Here is a 14987-nt window from a genome sequence, read left to right as displayed (position 1 = left end):
GTAGCTCCTCCAGTGACAGGCATGAGGCAAGAGGTCTTGATTCAAATACAGGGCTTTAATGCTGGTCAACCCGTGAGAACTCATTGCTGCTTATCACACAGAGGTGCTAAACATCCTTTTAAATGTCCTTTATCTTCTTCTGTATACTTTCTTTGTAAGTATGCACTTAAACACGATAACAGTGGAAAAATAATTCGCTTTTTGGCGGTAAAGTTTCCTCGGTGCGTCGCTAAAGGCGCTCGGGTGACAACACTCGGGCGGAACCAATAATTAGATCCGTCTTGCTGTAAACGTACAATTCAGAAGAAATTAAATAATAAAAAGTGCAAATACATGAAATAAACTGGCGACAGAGGCAGTTACACATATATTACGTTCCTCGATGGGATTAAGTACTCGTCAAACTTTTCCATGACCGTGTCAAAATCCTCGTCCCGAAATTCGAAATACTTGGAAGATATTTTCTGCCGCAGATCTGCACGTCACCATCCTCTTGTGTTAGTTTAGTAGCTAATGATAACGCATGAAACGCTGTTTTCACTCGGCTTTTCGAAGAGAAAACCCTCTGGTGGCGGGAACGTTACCATTGTTAACTCTCGACAGTATTTTCCCCACCTAACGAAGATAACTATTCACTTTGTTGTAAAGGATTTCTCAATTTTTCTGCTTTTTGACTTCTGACCCCATGTCATGAAAGCACACGGGAGACAGACATGTCAGGTTCAAGTTGTTTACTGACGAAAAAAGTTTACGTTACATTTCAAGTACCGCCCACAGCGGGTTACATCCAATGAATGACATTCATTACACCCACTCCAGTCAGCAGACGTTGATAGAGGGTATTTCAGCTGGCGCTTCTTGCGTGACGTATAATGACTCCAAGGACCCAGGTAGTGGTCTCACATGAGCAGGCGTTTAAATTCCTGAATTTGATGTGCAGATGCAGTGCCTTCAGAAAGTATTCCCACCCCTTGCCTTTTCCCACATTTTGTTGTGCTACAGCCTGAATTTAAAACAGATTACATTTATTTGTTCTTGTCACTGGCCTGCACACAATGCCCCATAATCCCAGAATGTCAAAGTGGAATTATGTTTGTACATTATTTTGTTGTTGTTGTTGTTATTAATTAAAAATGAAAAGCTGAAATGTCTTGAGTCAATAAGTATTTAACCCCTTTGTTATGGCTAGCCTAAATAATTTCAGGAGTTAACATTTGCTTAACAAGTCACATAATAAGTTGCATGGACTCACTCTGTGTGCAATACTAGCGTTTAACATGAGTTTTGAATGACTACCTCATCTCTGTACCCCACACATACAAAATTATCTGTCAGGTCCCTCAGTCGAGCAGTGAATTTCAACCACAGATTCAAACACAAAGACTAGGGAGCTTTTCCATAGACTCGCAAAGAAGGGCAACTATTGGTAGAATAAAAATTAATAAAAAATATAAAAAATAGTTTTGACATTGAATATCCCTTTGAGCATTGTAAAGTTATTAATTACACTTTGGATGGTGTATCAATACACCCAGTCACTACAAAGATACAGGCGTCCTTCCTAATTCAGTTGCCGGAGAGGAAGGAAACTGCTCAGGGATTTCACCATGAGGCCAATAGTGACTTTAAAACAGTTACAGAGTTTAATGGCTGTGATAGGAGAAAACGGAGGATGGATCAACAACACTGGAGTTACTCCACAATACTAACCTAAATGACAGAGTGAAAAGAAGGAAGCTTGTACAGATTAAAACATTTCCAAAACATGCATGCTGTTTGCAACAAGTTACTAAAGTAATACTGCAAAAAAATGTGACAAAGCAATTTACTTTTGTCCTGAATACAAAGTGTTATGTTTGGGGCAAATCTGAGTACCGAGTACCACTCTCCATATTTTCAAGCATAGTGGTGGCTGCATCATGCTATGGGCATGCTTGTAATCGTTAAGGACTGGGGAGTTTTTCAGGATAAAAAAGAAACTGAATGGAGCTAAGCACAGGCATGATCCTAGAGGAAAACCTGGTTCAGTTTGCTTTCCACCAGACACTGGGAGATGAATTCACATTTCAGCAGGACAACAACCTAAAACACAAGGCCAAATCTACACTGGAGTTGCTTACGAAGAAGACAGTGAATGTTCCTGATTGGCCTATTACAGTTTTGATTTAAATCTACTTGAAAATCTATGGCAAGACCTGAAAATGGTTGTCTAGCAATGATCAACAACCAATTTGACAGAGCTAGAAGAATTTTGAAAAAAATAATGGGAAATGTTGCACAATCCAGGTGTGGAAAGCTCTTACAGATTTTCCAGAAAAGACTCACAGCTGTAATCGCTGTCAAAGGGGCTTCAACAAAGTATTGACTCAGGGGTGTGAATACCTATGGAAATGAGATATCTGTATTTAATTTTCAATGAATGTGCAAACATTTCTAAAAACGTGTTTTCACTTTATCATTATGGAGTATTGTGTGTAGATGGGTGAGAGAAACATATATTTAGTCCATTTTCAATTCAGGCTGTAACACAACAACAACATGTGGAATAAGTCAAGGGGTATGAATACTTTCTGAAGGCACTGTATACAATCCATGTCTCAATTGTCTCAAAGGCTTAAAAAATCATTCTTTAACCCGTCTCCTCCACTTCATCTACACTGATTGAAGTGGATTTAACACGTGAAATCAATAAGGGATCATAGCTTTCACCTGGATTCATCTGGTCAGTCTATTTCATGGAAAGAGCAGGTGTTGCTAATGTTTTGTACACTCAGTGTATGTGACTAACACATTTTATTTATTCGAAATTGCAAGAACTGATCACTTTGGGGTCATATTTTAACAGAATGTGTAATTTACCCGATTAAACACAAAAACTACGTTTTAAATGAGAATAGGCAGGTCTGATCCCGAAAAAGAAAGTAAATGATTTATTATTATTATTTATTTATTTGCCTATTTCACCCATATGTTATGTTTGCAAAAAGAGCAGTGTGTAGTTCCAGTAGTTAGCTACATCACTACATTGCAACAACAAAAAAAAGTGACTAACTACTGAAAACACTACCTAGTAAATACATGCATCACCTGTATCTGCACTACTGAAAAACCTTACTTTATAATAATAATAATATATAATATGCCATTTAGCAGACGCTTTTATCCAAAGCGACTTACAGTCATGTGTGCATACCATTTTTACATATGGGTGGTCCCGGGGAAATGATTTGTTTGGACATTGTATGACAGAATATAATTTGTTGTTAAACTTTTGGTTTCGTTACATGTTGTTACCCACCCCAGTCAGCAGATGGAGATGTGAGTCTTTCAGTTTATGGTTCTTGCGTGACGTATAATCTAGTGGACGGGACGCTCAAGAGCCACAACACGGCTACTGTTTAAACCACCTCGGTAGCTTGCTAGCCAACATGCAACCGAAACATTGAAGCTCTTTAGACCATTTTCTGTGTATATTAATCTCATTGTTTGAAACACAATTCTGTTGAGGTATCTACTGGTTAACTTTAACGTAATTTACTTGTTACATTTGCAAACTTGATACTGAGCCTAGCACTAGGCTAGTCGCTAATGCTAGCTAGCTAGGTAACATCCACGACCATGAGCTCTCTAAATTACTCGCCCCCAGCTAAAGAAGAGGAGATATGTTGGACGGAGAAAGAATCTCTCGGACTGAACATTGTCATAAAAGAAGAAGAGGAAGATATCTCAGTGAAAGTAGAGGAAGAAGCTTTCAGAATGAAAGAGGAGGAAGAGGAGGCTATCAGCATCACATTGAAAGAAGAAGAGGAGGATGTTACAGTGAAAGAAGAGAAAGAACATTTTGGAGTGAAAGAGGAAGAAACGATAAAGGAAGAAGTTGAAGCTATGAGAATGAAAGAGGAGCGTATCACATTGAAGGAAGAAGAGGAGGATGTTATAGTGAAAGAAGAGGAAGAACCTTTTGGAGTGAAAGAGGAAGAGGAGGCTATCTCAATAAAAGAGGAGGAGGAAGACGTTTTGGGAGTGAAAGAGGAGGAAGAGACTGAAGATCAGATTAACACCCGTGAGTATTGTTTTTTATTTTTTTTAGTCATTTAGCAGACGCTCTTTTCCAGAGCGACTTACAGTTAGTGAGGGCATACATTATTTTTTAAAATACTGGCCCCCCGTGGGAATCGAACCCACAACCCTGGCGTTGCAAACGCCATGCTCTACCAACTGAGCTACATCCCTGCCGGCCATTCCCTCCCCTACCCTGGACGACGCTGGGCCAATTGTGCGCCGCCCCATGGGTCTCCCGGTCGCGGCCGGCTACGACAGAGCCTGGATTCGAACCAGGATCTCTAGTGGCACAGCTAGCACTGCGCCACTCAGGAGACAATCTCTGCACCTTGTGATGTAATATGTCGTTTTAAATTGGCATTCTACTGAAGTTCTATACTTGAATAGGTTATTCAATACTGTAGAAGTTGTTAAAGTGCAATCTGCCATTGGTACACATTTTTCAGATATTTTTAGTACCTTTTCAGATACAGTGCCTTCGGAAAGTAATCAGACCCCTTGACTTTTTCCACATTTTGTTACATTAGCCTTATTCTAAAATTGCTTAAATATTTTTTACCCCACCGAAATCTACACACAATACCCCATAATGACAAACCGAAAACAGGTTTTTATACGTTTTTTTCAAATGTATTAGAAATAAAAACAGAAATACCTTACTTACATAAGTATTCAGACCCTATGATATGAGACTCGAAATTGAGCTCATGTGTATCCCCTATACATTGATCATCCTTGAGATGTTTCAACAACTTGATTGGAGTCCACCTGTGGTAAATTCAATTGATTGGACAAGATTTGGAAAGGCACACACCTGTCTATATAAGGTCCCACAGTTGACAGTGCATGTCAGAGCAAAAACCAAGCCGTGAGGTCGAAGGAATTGGCCGTAGAGCTCAGAGACAGGATTGTGTCGAGGCACAGATCTGGGGAAGGTTACCAGAACACAGTGGCCTCCATCATTCTTAAATGGAAGTAGTTTGGAACCACCAAGACTCTTCCTAGTGCTGGCCGCCCGGCCAAACTGCGCAATCAGGGGAGGAGGGCCTTGGTCAGGGAGGTGACCAAGAACCCGATGGTCACTCTGACAGAGCTCCAGAGTTCTTCTGTGGAGATGGGAGAACCTTCCAGAAGGACAACCATCTCTGCAGTACTCCACCAATCAGGCCTTTATGGTAGAGTGGCCAGACGGAAGCCACTCCTCAGTAAAAGGCACGACAGCCCGCTCGGAGTTTGCCAAAAGGCACCTAAAGACTCTCAGACCGTGAGAAACAAGATTCTCTGGTCTGATGAAACCAAGATTGAACTCTTTGGCCTGAATGCCAAGTGTCACGTTTGGAGGAAACCTGGCACCATCCCTACAGTGAAGCATGGTGGTGGCAGCATCATGCTGTGGGGATTTTTTTTAGCGGCAGGGACTGGGAGACTAGTTAGGATCGAGGCAAAGATGAACGGAGCAAAGTACAGAGAGATCCTTGATGAAAACCTGCTCCAGAGCACTCAGGACCTCAGACTTGGGCGAAGGTTCACCTTCCAACAGGACAACAACCCTAAGCACTCAGCCAAGACAATGCAGGAGTGCCTTCGGGACAAATCTCTGAATGTCCTTGAGTGGCCCAACCAGAGCCCGGACATGAACCCGATCAAACACCTCTGGAGAGACCTGAAAATAGCTGTGCAGTGACGCTCCCCATCCAACCTGACAGAGCTTGAGAGGATCTGCAGAGAGGAATGGGAGAAACTCCCCAAATACAGGTGTGCCAAGCTTGTAGCGTCATACCCAAGAAGACTCAAGGCTGTAATCGATGCCAAAGGTGCTTCAACAACGTACTGAGTAAAGGGTCTGAATACTTATGTTAATGGTATTTCCGTTTTTGATGAGGGGGAAAAAAACAATTGAATCCATTTTAGAATAAGGCTGTAACGTAACAAAATGTAGAAAAAGTCAAGAGGTCTGAATACTTTCTGAATGCACTTTAAGTTATAATACTTAGTGTCAAATTAAGACAATAATGTGTTGATATATCCACGATGGCATACTACATGGTTACATACTGCATGGCTACATACTGCATGGCAACATACTGCATGGGTACATACTACATGGTTATACTGCATGGTTACATACTGCATGGTTACATACTACATGGTTACATACTGCATGGTTACATACTGCATGGTTACATACTGCATGGGCACATACTGCATGGTTACATACTGCATGGTTACATACTACATGGCTACATACTGCATGGCAACATACTGCATGGGTACATACTGCATGGCAACATACTGCATGGCAACATACTGCATGGCTACATACTGCATGGCTACATACTGCATGGCAACATACTGCATGGTTACATACTGCATGGTTACATACTGCAGGGTTACATACTGCATGGCTACATACTGCATGGGCACATACTGCATGGGCACATACTGCATGGTTACATACTGCATGGCTACATACTGCATGGGTACATACTGCATGGCAACATACTGCATGGCAACATACTGCATGGGTACATACTGCATGGCAACATACTGCATGGGTACATACTGCATGGCAACATACTGCATGGGTACATACTGCATGGCAACATACTGCATGGCTACATACTGCATGGCTACATACTGCATGGTTACATACTGCATGGTTACATACTGCATGGCAACATACTGCATGGCAACATACTGCATGGCAACATACTGCATGGGTACATACTGCATGGCAACATACTGCATGGCTACATACTGCATGGCTACATACTGCAGGGTTACATACTGCAGGGTTACATACTGCATGGGTATTAATCAATTTCTTGCCAATTGAAAATAGGGGTTTTTCATGCTTGCAGTCAGTCGTACCACGTCAGTCAATACAGTAGCAACATAACTTGGTGAACCACAACAAGATAATAGATCTCAGGCATTCACAGCTTAAATGTTTTAATGCATTTAGTCGTATTTTACTGTTAAATGAACCTTGCATTGTTATACATAGATGCCATTTTTGTAGATTTGACATTTATCTGGGGGCTTAAAGGGAACAGCAGCGGAAAAAGCCCCCAGATACTAACTAGCCCCCCCTCTATTCAGAATGGAAATGACAATATCAATATGATCAATACTAACTTAGCCCCCCTCTATTCAGAATGGAAATGACAATATCAATATGATCAATACTAACTACGCCCCCCTCTATTCAGAATGGAAATGACAATATCAATATGATCAATACTAACTACGCCCCCCCTCTATTCAGAATGGAAATGACAATATCAATATGATCAATACTAACTTAGCCCCCCCTCTATTCAGAATGGAAATGACACTAGCAATATGATCAATACTAACTTAGCCCCCCCTCTATTCAGAATGGAAATGACAATATCAATATGATCAATACTAACTACGCCCCCCCTCTATTCAGAATGGAAATGACACTATCAATATGATCAATACTAACTTAGCCCCCACTCTATTCAGAATGGAAATGACAATGTCAATATGATCAATACTAACTACGCCCCTCCTCTATTCAGAATGGAAATGACAATATCAATATGATCAATACTAACTTAGCCCCCCCTCTATTCAGAATGGAAATGACAATATCAATATGATCAATACTAACTTAGCCCCCCCTCTATTCAGAATGGAAATGACACTATCAATATGATCAATACTAACTTAGCCCCCCTCTATTCAGAATGGAAATGACAATGTCAATATGATCAATACTAACTACGCCCCTCCTCTATTCAGAATGGAAATGACAATATCAATATGATCAATACTAACTACGCCCCCCCTCTATTCAGAATGGAAATGACAATATCAATATGATCAATACTAACTTAGCCCCCCCTCTATTCAGAATGGAAATGACACTATCAATATGATCAATACTAACTTAGCCCCCCCTCTATTCAGAATGGAAATGACAATATCAATATGATCAATACTAACTACGCCCCCCCTCTATTCAGAATGGAAATGACACTATCAATATGATCAATACTAACTTAGCCCCCACTCTATTCAGAATGGAAATGACAATGTCAATATGATCAATACTAACTACGCCCCTCCTCTATTCAGAATGGAAATGACAATATCAATATGATCAATACTAACTTAGCCCCCCCTCTATTCAGAATGGAAATGACACTATCAATATGATCAATACTAACTTAGCCCCCACTCTATTCAGAATGGAAATGACAATGTCAATATGATCAATACTAACTACGCCCCTCCTCTATTCAGAATGGAAATGACAATATCAATATGATCAATACTAACTACGCCCCCCCTCTATTCAGAATGGAAATGACACTATCAATATGATCAATACTAACTTAGCCCCCACTCTATTCAGAATGGAAATGACAATGTCAATATGATCAATACTAACTACGCCCCCCCTCTATTCAGAATGGAAATGACAATATCAATATGATCAATACTAACTTAGCCCCCCCTCTATTCAGAATGGAAATGACAATATCAATATGATCAATACTAACTACGCCCCTCCTCTATTCAGAATGGAAATGACACTATCAATATGATCAATACTAACTACGCCCCCCCTCTATTCAGAATGGAAATGACAATATCAATATGATCAATACTAACTACGCCCCCCCTCTATTCAGAATGGAAATGACAATGTCAATATGATCAATACTAACTACGCCCCTCCTCTATTCAGAATGGAAATGACACTATCAATATGATCAATACTAACTACGCCCCCCCTCTATTCAGAATGGAAATGACAATATCAATATGATCAATACTAACTTAGCCCCCCCTCTATTCAGAATGGAAATGACAATGTCAATATGATCAATACTAACTACGCCCCCCCTCTATTCAGAATGGAAATGACAATATCAATATGATCAATACTAACTTAGCCCCCCCTCTATTCAGAATGGAAATGACAATATCAATATGATCAATACTAACTTAGCCCCCCTCTATTCAGAATGGAAATGACAATATCAATATGATCAATACTAACTACGCCCCCTCTATTCAGAATGGAAATGACAATATCAATATGATCAATACTAACTACGCCCCCTCTATTCAGAATGGAAATGACAATGTCAATATGATCAATACTAACTACGCCCCCCCTCTATTCAGAATGGAAATGACAATATCAATATGATCAATACTAACTTAGCCCCCCCTCTATTCAGAATGGAAATGACAATATCAATATGATCAATACTAACTTAGCCCCCCTCTATTCAGAATGGAAATGACAATATCAATATGATCAATACTAACTACGCCCCCCCTCTATTCAGAATGAAAATGACAATATCAATATGATCAATACTAACTACGCCCCCCTCTATTCAGAATGGAAATTACAATGTCAATATGATCAATACTAACTACGCCCCCCTCTATTCAGAATGGAAATGACAATATCAATATGATCAATACTAACTTAGCCCCCCCTCTATTCAGAATGGAAATGACAATATCAATATGATCAATACTAACTAGCCCCCCCTCTATTCAGAATGGAAATGACAATGTCAATATGATCAATACTAACTTAGCCCCCCCTCTATTCAGAATGGAAATGACAATATCAATATGATCAATACTAACTACGCCCCCCCTCTATTCAGAATGGAAATGAAAATAAATATTGTTCAATATACTAACTTTGCATAATATTGTAGTCTATAGTGTATATTTATATCCCAGATCATTGGTTTCGAAATAATGTTAGTACATTTTTCTATTCTGTATTTATTTTAACCATAAATCATTGTGGTTCCAGTTAAGCCCAGTATGCTCCTATTAAGCCCAGTTTGCATCGAAACACATGGGGATTGTGTGTTGATATCCATAATATTCAATCAACCTGAGCATATTTATTTTTTCTTCAGATGTAAGTTTATTAAAGTACTCTAAAACGACAGTTATTCATCTATCCATAGTGCCTTTACTAAGATTCCATCATTAGGAACAATTAGAAACCTCTGTCCTCTCTCCAAGATGTTTGGAGTGAACAGGAAGTCGTTGATGCAGATAGAGAAGAATAAGATGAGGGTTGAAGGACATCAGGGATAGTAGTGGACAAATATGGAAACAAATGATTACAATTGGACGACTACTCATGCAGTTAGGGCCACGGGGCATTGTCATATTGTTGTCCTTCATTCATACAGGTGATTCTGTTTTTTGGTCCACCACCTGTACCTTTGTAGTGAGTGATTTATACATTGTGTTCAGACAGGCTTTAGAAAGACAAGTTGAACTAATGAACAAGAATAGCAGGAAATGTGAATCAGCTTTAAGATAATTCATTAAAAGTTGTTTGTGTTATGGTCTTTGTGCATGGTGGCTTATCCACAGAGGGCCGGTGCAGGATTTGTTCTAACCAATCAGTAACACACCTGATTCAACTAATCAAGTCTATGATTAGTTGATTAGTTGAATCAGGTGTGTACTTCTTGGCAAGAACAAAAGCCTGGGCCCAAATTGATCTCTGTGGATATGATTGGACACACCCCTCTTATGATCTCTGTGGATATGATTGGACACACTTTATCCTGAATTCAGTGTTCGAGGACAAAGCAGATCAGATTCCCTCCCTTGCACAGAGTACAGTGGGGAGAACAAGTATTTGATACACTGCCGATTTTGCAGGTTTTCCTACTTACAAAGCATGTAGAGGTCTGTAATTTCTATCATAGGGACACTTCAACTGTGAGAGACGGAATCTAAAACAAAAATCCAGAAAATCACATTGTATGATTTTTAAGTAATTAATTTGCATTTTATTGCATGACATAAGTATTTCATCACCTACCAACCAGTAAGAATTCCGGCTCTCACAGACCTGTTAGTTTTTCTTTAAGAAGCCCTCCTGTTCTCCACTCATTACCTGTATTAACTGCACCTGTTTGAACTTGTTACCTGTATAAAAGACACCTGTCCACACACTCAATCAAACAGACTCCAACCTCTCCACAATGGCCAAGACCAGAGAGCTGTGTAAGGACATCAGGGATAAAATTGTAGACCTGCACAAGGCTGGGATGGGCTACAGGACAATAGGCAAGCAGCTTGGTGAGAAGGCAACAACTGTTGGCGCAATTATTAGAAAATTGAAGAAGTTCAAGATGACGGTCAATCACCCTCGGTCTAGGGCTCCATGCAAGATCTCACCTCGTGGGGCATCAATGATCATGAGGAAGGTGAGGGATCAGCCCAGAACTACACGGCAGGACCTGGTCAATGACCTGAAGAGAGCTGGGACCACAGTCTCAAAGAAAACCATTAGTAACACACTACGCCGTCATGGATTAAAATCCTGCAGCGCACGCAAGGTCCCCCTGCTCAAGCCAGCGCATATCCAGGCCCGTCTGAAGTTTGCCAATTACCATCTGGATGATCCAGAGAAGGAATGGGAGAAGGTCATGTGGTCTGATGAGACAAAAATAGAGCTTTTTGGTCTAAACTCCACTCGCCGTGTTTGGAGGAAGAAGAAGGATGAGTACAACCCCAAGAACACCATCCCAACCGTGAAGCATGGAGGTGGAAACATCATTCTTTGGGGATGCTATTTTGCAAAGGGGACAGGACGACTGCACCATATTGAGGGGAGGATGGATGGGGCCATGTATCGCGAGATCTTGGCCAACAACCTCCTTCCCTCAGTAAGAGCATTGAAGATGGGTCGTGGCTGGGTGTCCAGCATGACAACAACCCAAAACACACAGCCAGGGCAACTAAGGAGTGGCTCCGTAAGAAGCATCTCAAGGTCCTGGAGTGGCCTAGCCAGTCTCCAGACCTGAACCCAATAGATCATCTTTGGAGGGAGCTGAAAGTCCGTATTGCCCAGCGACAGCCCTGAAACCTGAAGGATCTGGAGAAGGTCTGTATGGAGGAGTGGGCGAAAATCCCTGCTGCAGTGTGTGCAAACCTGGTCAAGACCTACAGGAAACGTATGATCTCTGTAATTGCAAACAAAGGTTTCTGTACGAAATATTAAGTTCTGCTTTTCTGATGTATCAAATACTTATGTCATGCAATAAAATGCTAATTAATTACTTAAAAATCATACAATGTGATTTTCTGGATTTTTTTTCACAGTTGAAGTGTACCTATGATGAAAATTACAGACCTCTACATGCTTTGTAAGTAGGAAAACCTGCAAAATCGGCAGTGTATCAAATACTTGTTCTCCCCACTGTATGTCAACAGCCCCTTCATTCTCCGGGCAATATGAGGAAGACTACTAATAAAATATTTGATTAATCAAATGTTAATATTAAAATACATATCAAACAATCACACTACAGATTTAGTAATGACAGGAGATGACAGATGACAGGAGATGACAGGAGTGCTCATGCATTGATAAGCACACTAAAGCACACCAAAGACGGCATTATAATGCTAGTAATGAACGGAACTTCTAATGGCATATTTCCATAGCTGCTGGATTTGCAGGATAACTTTTACTTTATTTCGATTTTGGCCACAAACACAAAAAAGTGGCACTCACTCTCCCATTGATTGCTGTTAGGATTGTCTCAATGTCCACCTTTGTAACATGGGATGAAGACTGAGCTGGAATGTGAGGCTAACTGAAGCTGGCTAGCTTTAGACATTTACATTTACATCATTTAGCAGACGCTCTTATCCAGAGCGACTTACAAATTGGTGCATTCAACTTATGATAGCAAGTGGGACAACCACTTTTTTTCTTCATTTTTTTATGGGGGGGAGTGGGGGGGGGTAGAAGGATTACTATTATACTATTCCAGGTATTCCTTAAAGAGGTAGGGTTTCAAGTGTCTCCGGAAGGTGGTGAGTGACTCCGCTGTCCTGGCGTCGTGGGGGAGCTTGTTCCACCATTGGGGTTCCAGAGCAGCGAACAGCTGATACAACAGAACAGCTGAACAGCCCTACGCTCCTGGTCCCATCCCACCCCTACGCTCCTGGTCCCATCCCACCCCTACCCTCCTGGTCCCATCCCACCCCTACACTCCTGGTGCCCCCCCCCACCCCTACCCTCCTGGTGCCCCCCCACCCCTACCCCGACTGACTGGGGCTGAGGCAACCCTAGCATCGTAGTATACGCCTCAGAACCCCAAATATAAGCTTGTTTATGAATGTAATTGTAAACAAACACTGTATAGCCACAAAAACATCCATGTTTAGTATTAAACTAAATACTCTGTTTGTCTTTGACAGGAGAGAGACCAGACTCTCACTCGGACAGCGGGAAGAGTACTTCAGGGCAACCAGACCCAAAGATGGCCAAACCAGCGAGACCACACCACTGCTCCCAGTGTGGAAAGAGTTTTATTAATTTAAGGAACCTAAAAGTTCACGAAAGAGTACACACAGGAGAAAAGCCTTACTGCTGTTCTCAGTGTGGAAAGAGTTTTACTCAGTTAGGAAACCTGAAAATGCATGAGAGAATACACACAGGAGAGAAGCCTTTCCACTGCTCCCTATGTGGAAAGAGTTTTACCCAGTTAGCTGCCCTGAAAACACATGAGAGGACACACACAGGAGAGAAGCATTTCCACTGCACCCTGTGTGGAAAGAGTTTTACCCGGATAGGGTCCCTGAAAACGCATGAGAGAATACACACAGGAGAGAAGCCTTTCCACTGCTCCCTGTGTGGAAAGAGTTTTACCCAGTTAGGGGCCCTGAAAACACATGAGAGGACTCACACTGGAGTGAAGCATTTCCACTGCTCTCTGTGTGGAAAGAGTTTTACTCAATTAGGGGCCCTGAAAAAACATGAGCGGATACACACAGGAGAGAATCATTTCCACTGCTCCCTGTGTGGAAAGACTTTTACCCAGTTAGGGTCCCTGAAAAAGCATGAGAGGACACACACTGGAGAGAAGCCATATCACTGCTCCCAGTGTGAAAATACTTTTTTCGCATTAAGGGACCTGAAATCACACGAAAGAACCCACTTAGTAGAGAGGCAGAGGCCATTCCAATGCTCTCAGTGTGGAAAGAGATTCATCCAGTCATCACATCTGAAAGATCATGCGACAATACACACAGGAGAAAAACCGTTCCAATGCTCTCAGTGTGGAAAGGGTTTTACCAGGTTAAGCACACGAAAAATGCATGAGAGGACACACAGGAGATAAGCCTTTCCAATGCTTCCAGTGAGATTTTTTTTTTTTATACGGTTAGTACACCTGAAAATGCATGCACTAACAACAATTGATTGATTTATTAGGAAAAAAAATATGTACAGAGGACAACCCAGAAAAAAAGATGCTCCGAGTACAACCCAGGAGATAATGCGTTAAAGTGAAAATCGTCTCAGGTTGATGTATTAGAATCGGCCCCTCTAGGGGGAAGCTGTTCAGCTCAGGTTGATGTAATAGAATCGGCCCCTCTAGGGGGAAGCTGTTCAGCTCAGGTTGATGTAATAGAATTGGCCCCTCTAGGGGGAAGCTGTTCAGCTCAGGTGGCTGAGTTGGTAGCTCTTACTAGAGCTTCGGGAAAATCTGTATCTATTTATACTGACTCACGTTATGCATGGCAAGTTATTGGTACATTATGGAATAATCAAGGATTTGTTCTTTTAAAAAAAATTCTCCCCAATTTTGTGATATCCAATTGTGATCCAATTACGATCTTGTCTCATCGCTGCAACTCCTCCCCAATGGGCTCGGGAGAGGCGAAGGTCGAGTCATGCGTCCTCCGAAACATGACCCTCCAAACCGCACTTCTTAACACCCGCGCGCTTAACCCGGAAGCCAGCCGCACCAATGTGTCGGAGGAAACACCGTTCAACCTGTCAACCGAAGTCAGCGTGCGGGCGCCCGGCCCGCCACAAGGAGTCGCTAGAGCGCGATGAGCCAAGTAAAGCCCCCCCCCATCGGCCGGCCAAA

The 14987-nt window shown here is 41.5% G+C and overlaps 1 protein-coding gene across 1 annotated transcript; it reads left to right on the top strand.

Annotated features, from left to right (window-relative positions):
• Positions 1-3399: 3399 nt before the first annotated feature.
• Positions 3400-13538, top strand: LOC121570122 (zinc finger protein 568-like; the record flags this gene model as incomplete). The annotated part of the gene is made up of 2 exons (XM_041881614.2): positions 3400-4063; positions 13312-13538. Coding segments are annotated over exons 1-2 (672 nt in total), but the record flags the coding sequence as incomplete, so codon positions are not given.
• Between the last annotated feature and the right edge of the window lie 1449 nt (positions 13539-14987).

This window comes from Coregonus clupeaformis, unplaced genomic scaffold (assembly GCF_020615455.1).
Source record: "Coregonus clupeaformis isolate EN_2021a unplaced genomic scaffold, ASM2061545v1 scaf2095, whole genome shotgun sequence".
Taxonomy (NCBI): domain Eukaryota; kingdom Metazoa; phylum Chordata; class Actinopteri; order Salmoniformes; family Salmonidae; genus Coregonus; species Coregonus clupeaformis.
Note: the sequence above shows the minus strand (reverse complement) of the source record. Positions and strands in the feature narration are given on the sequence as shown.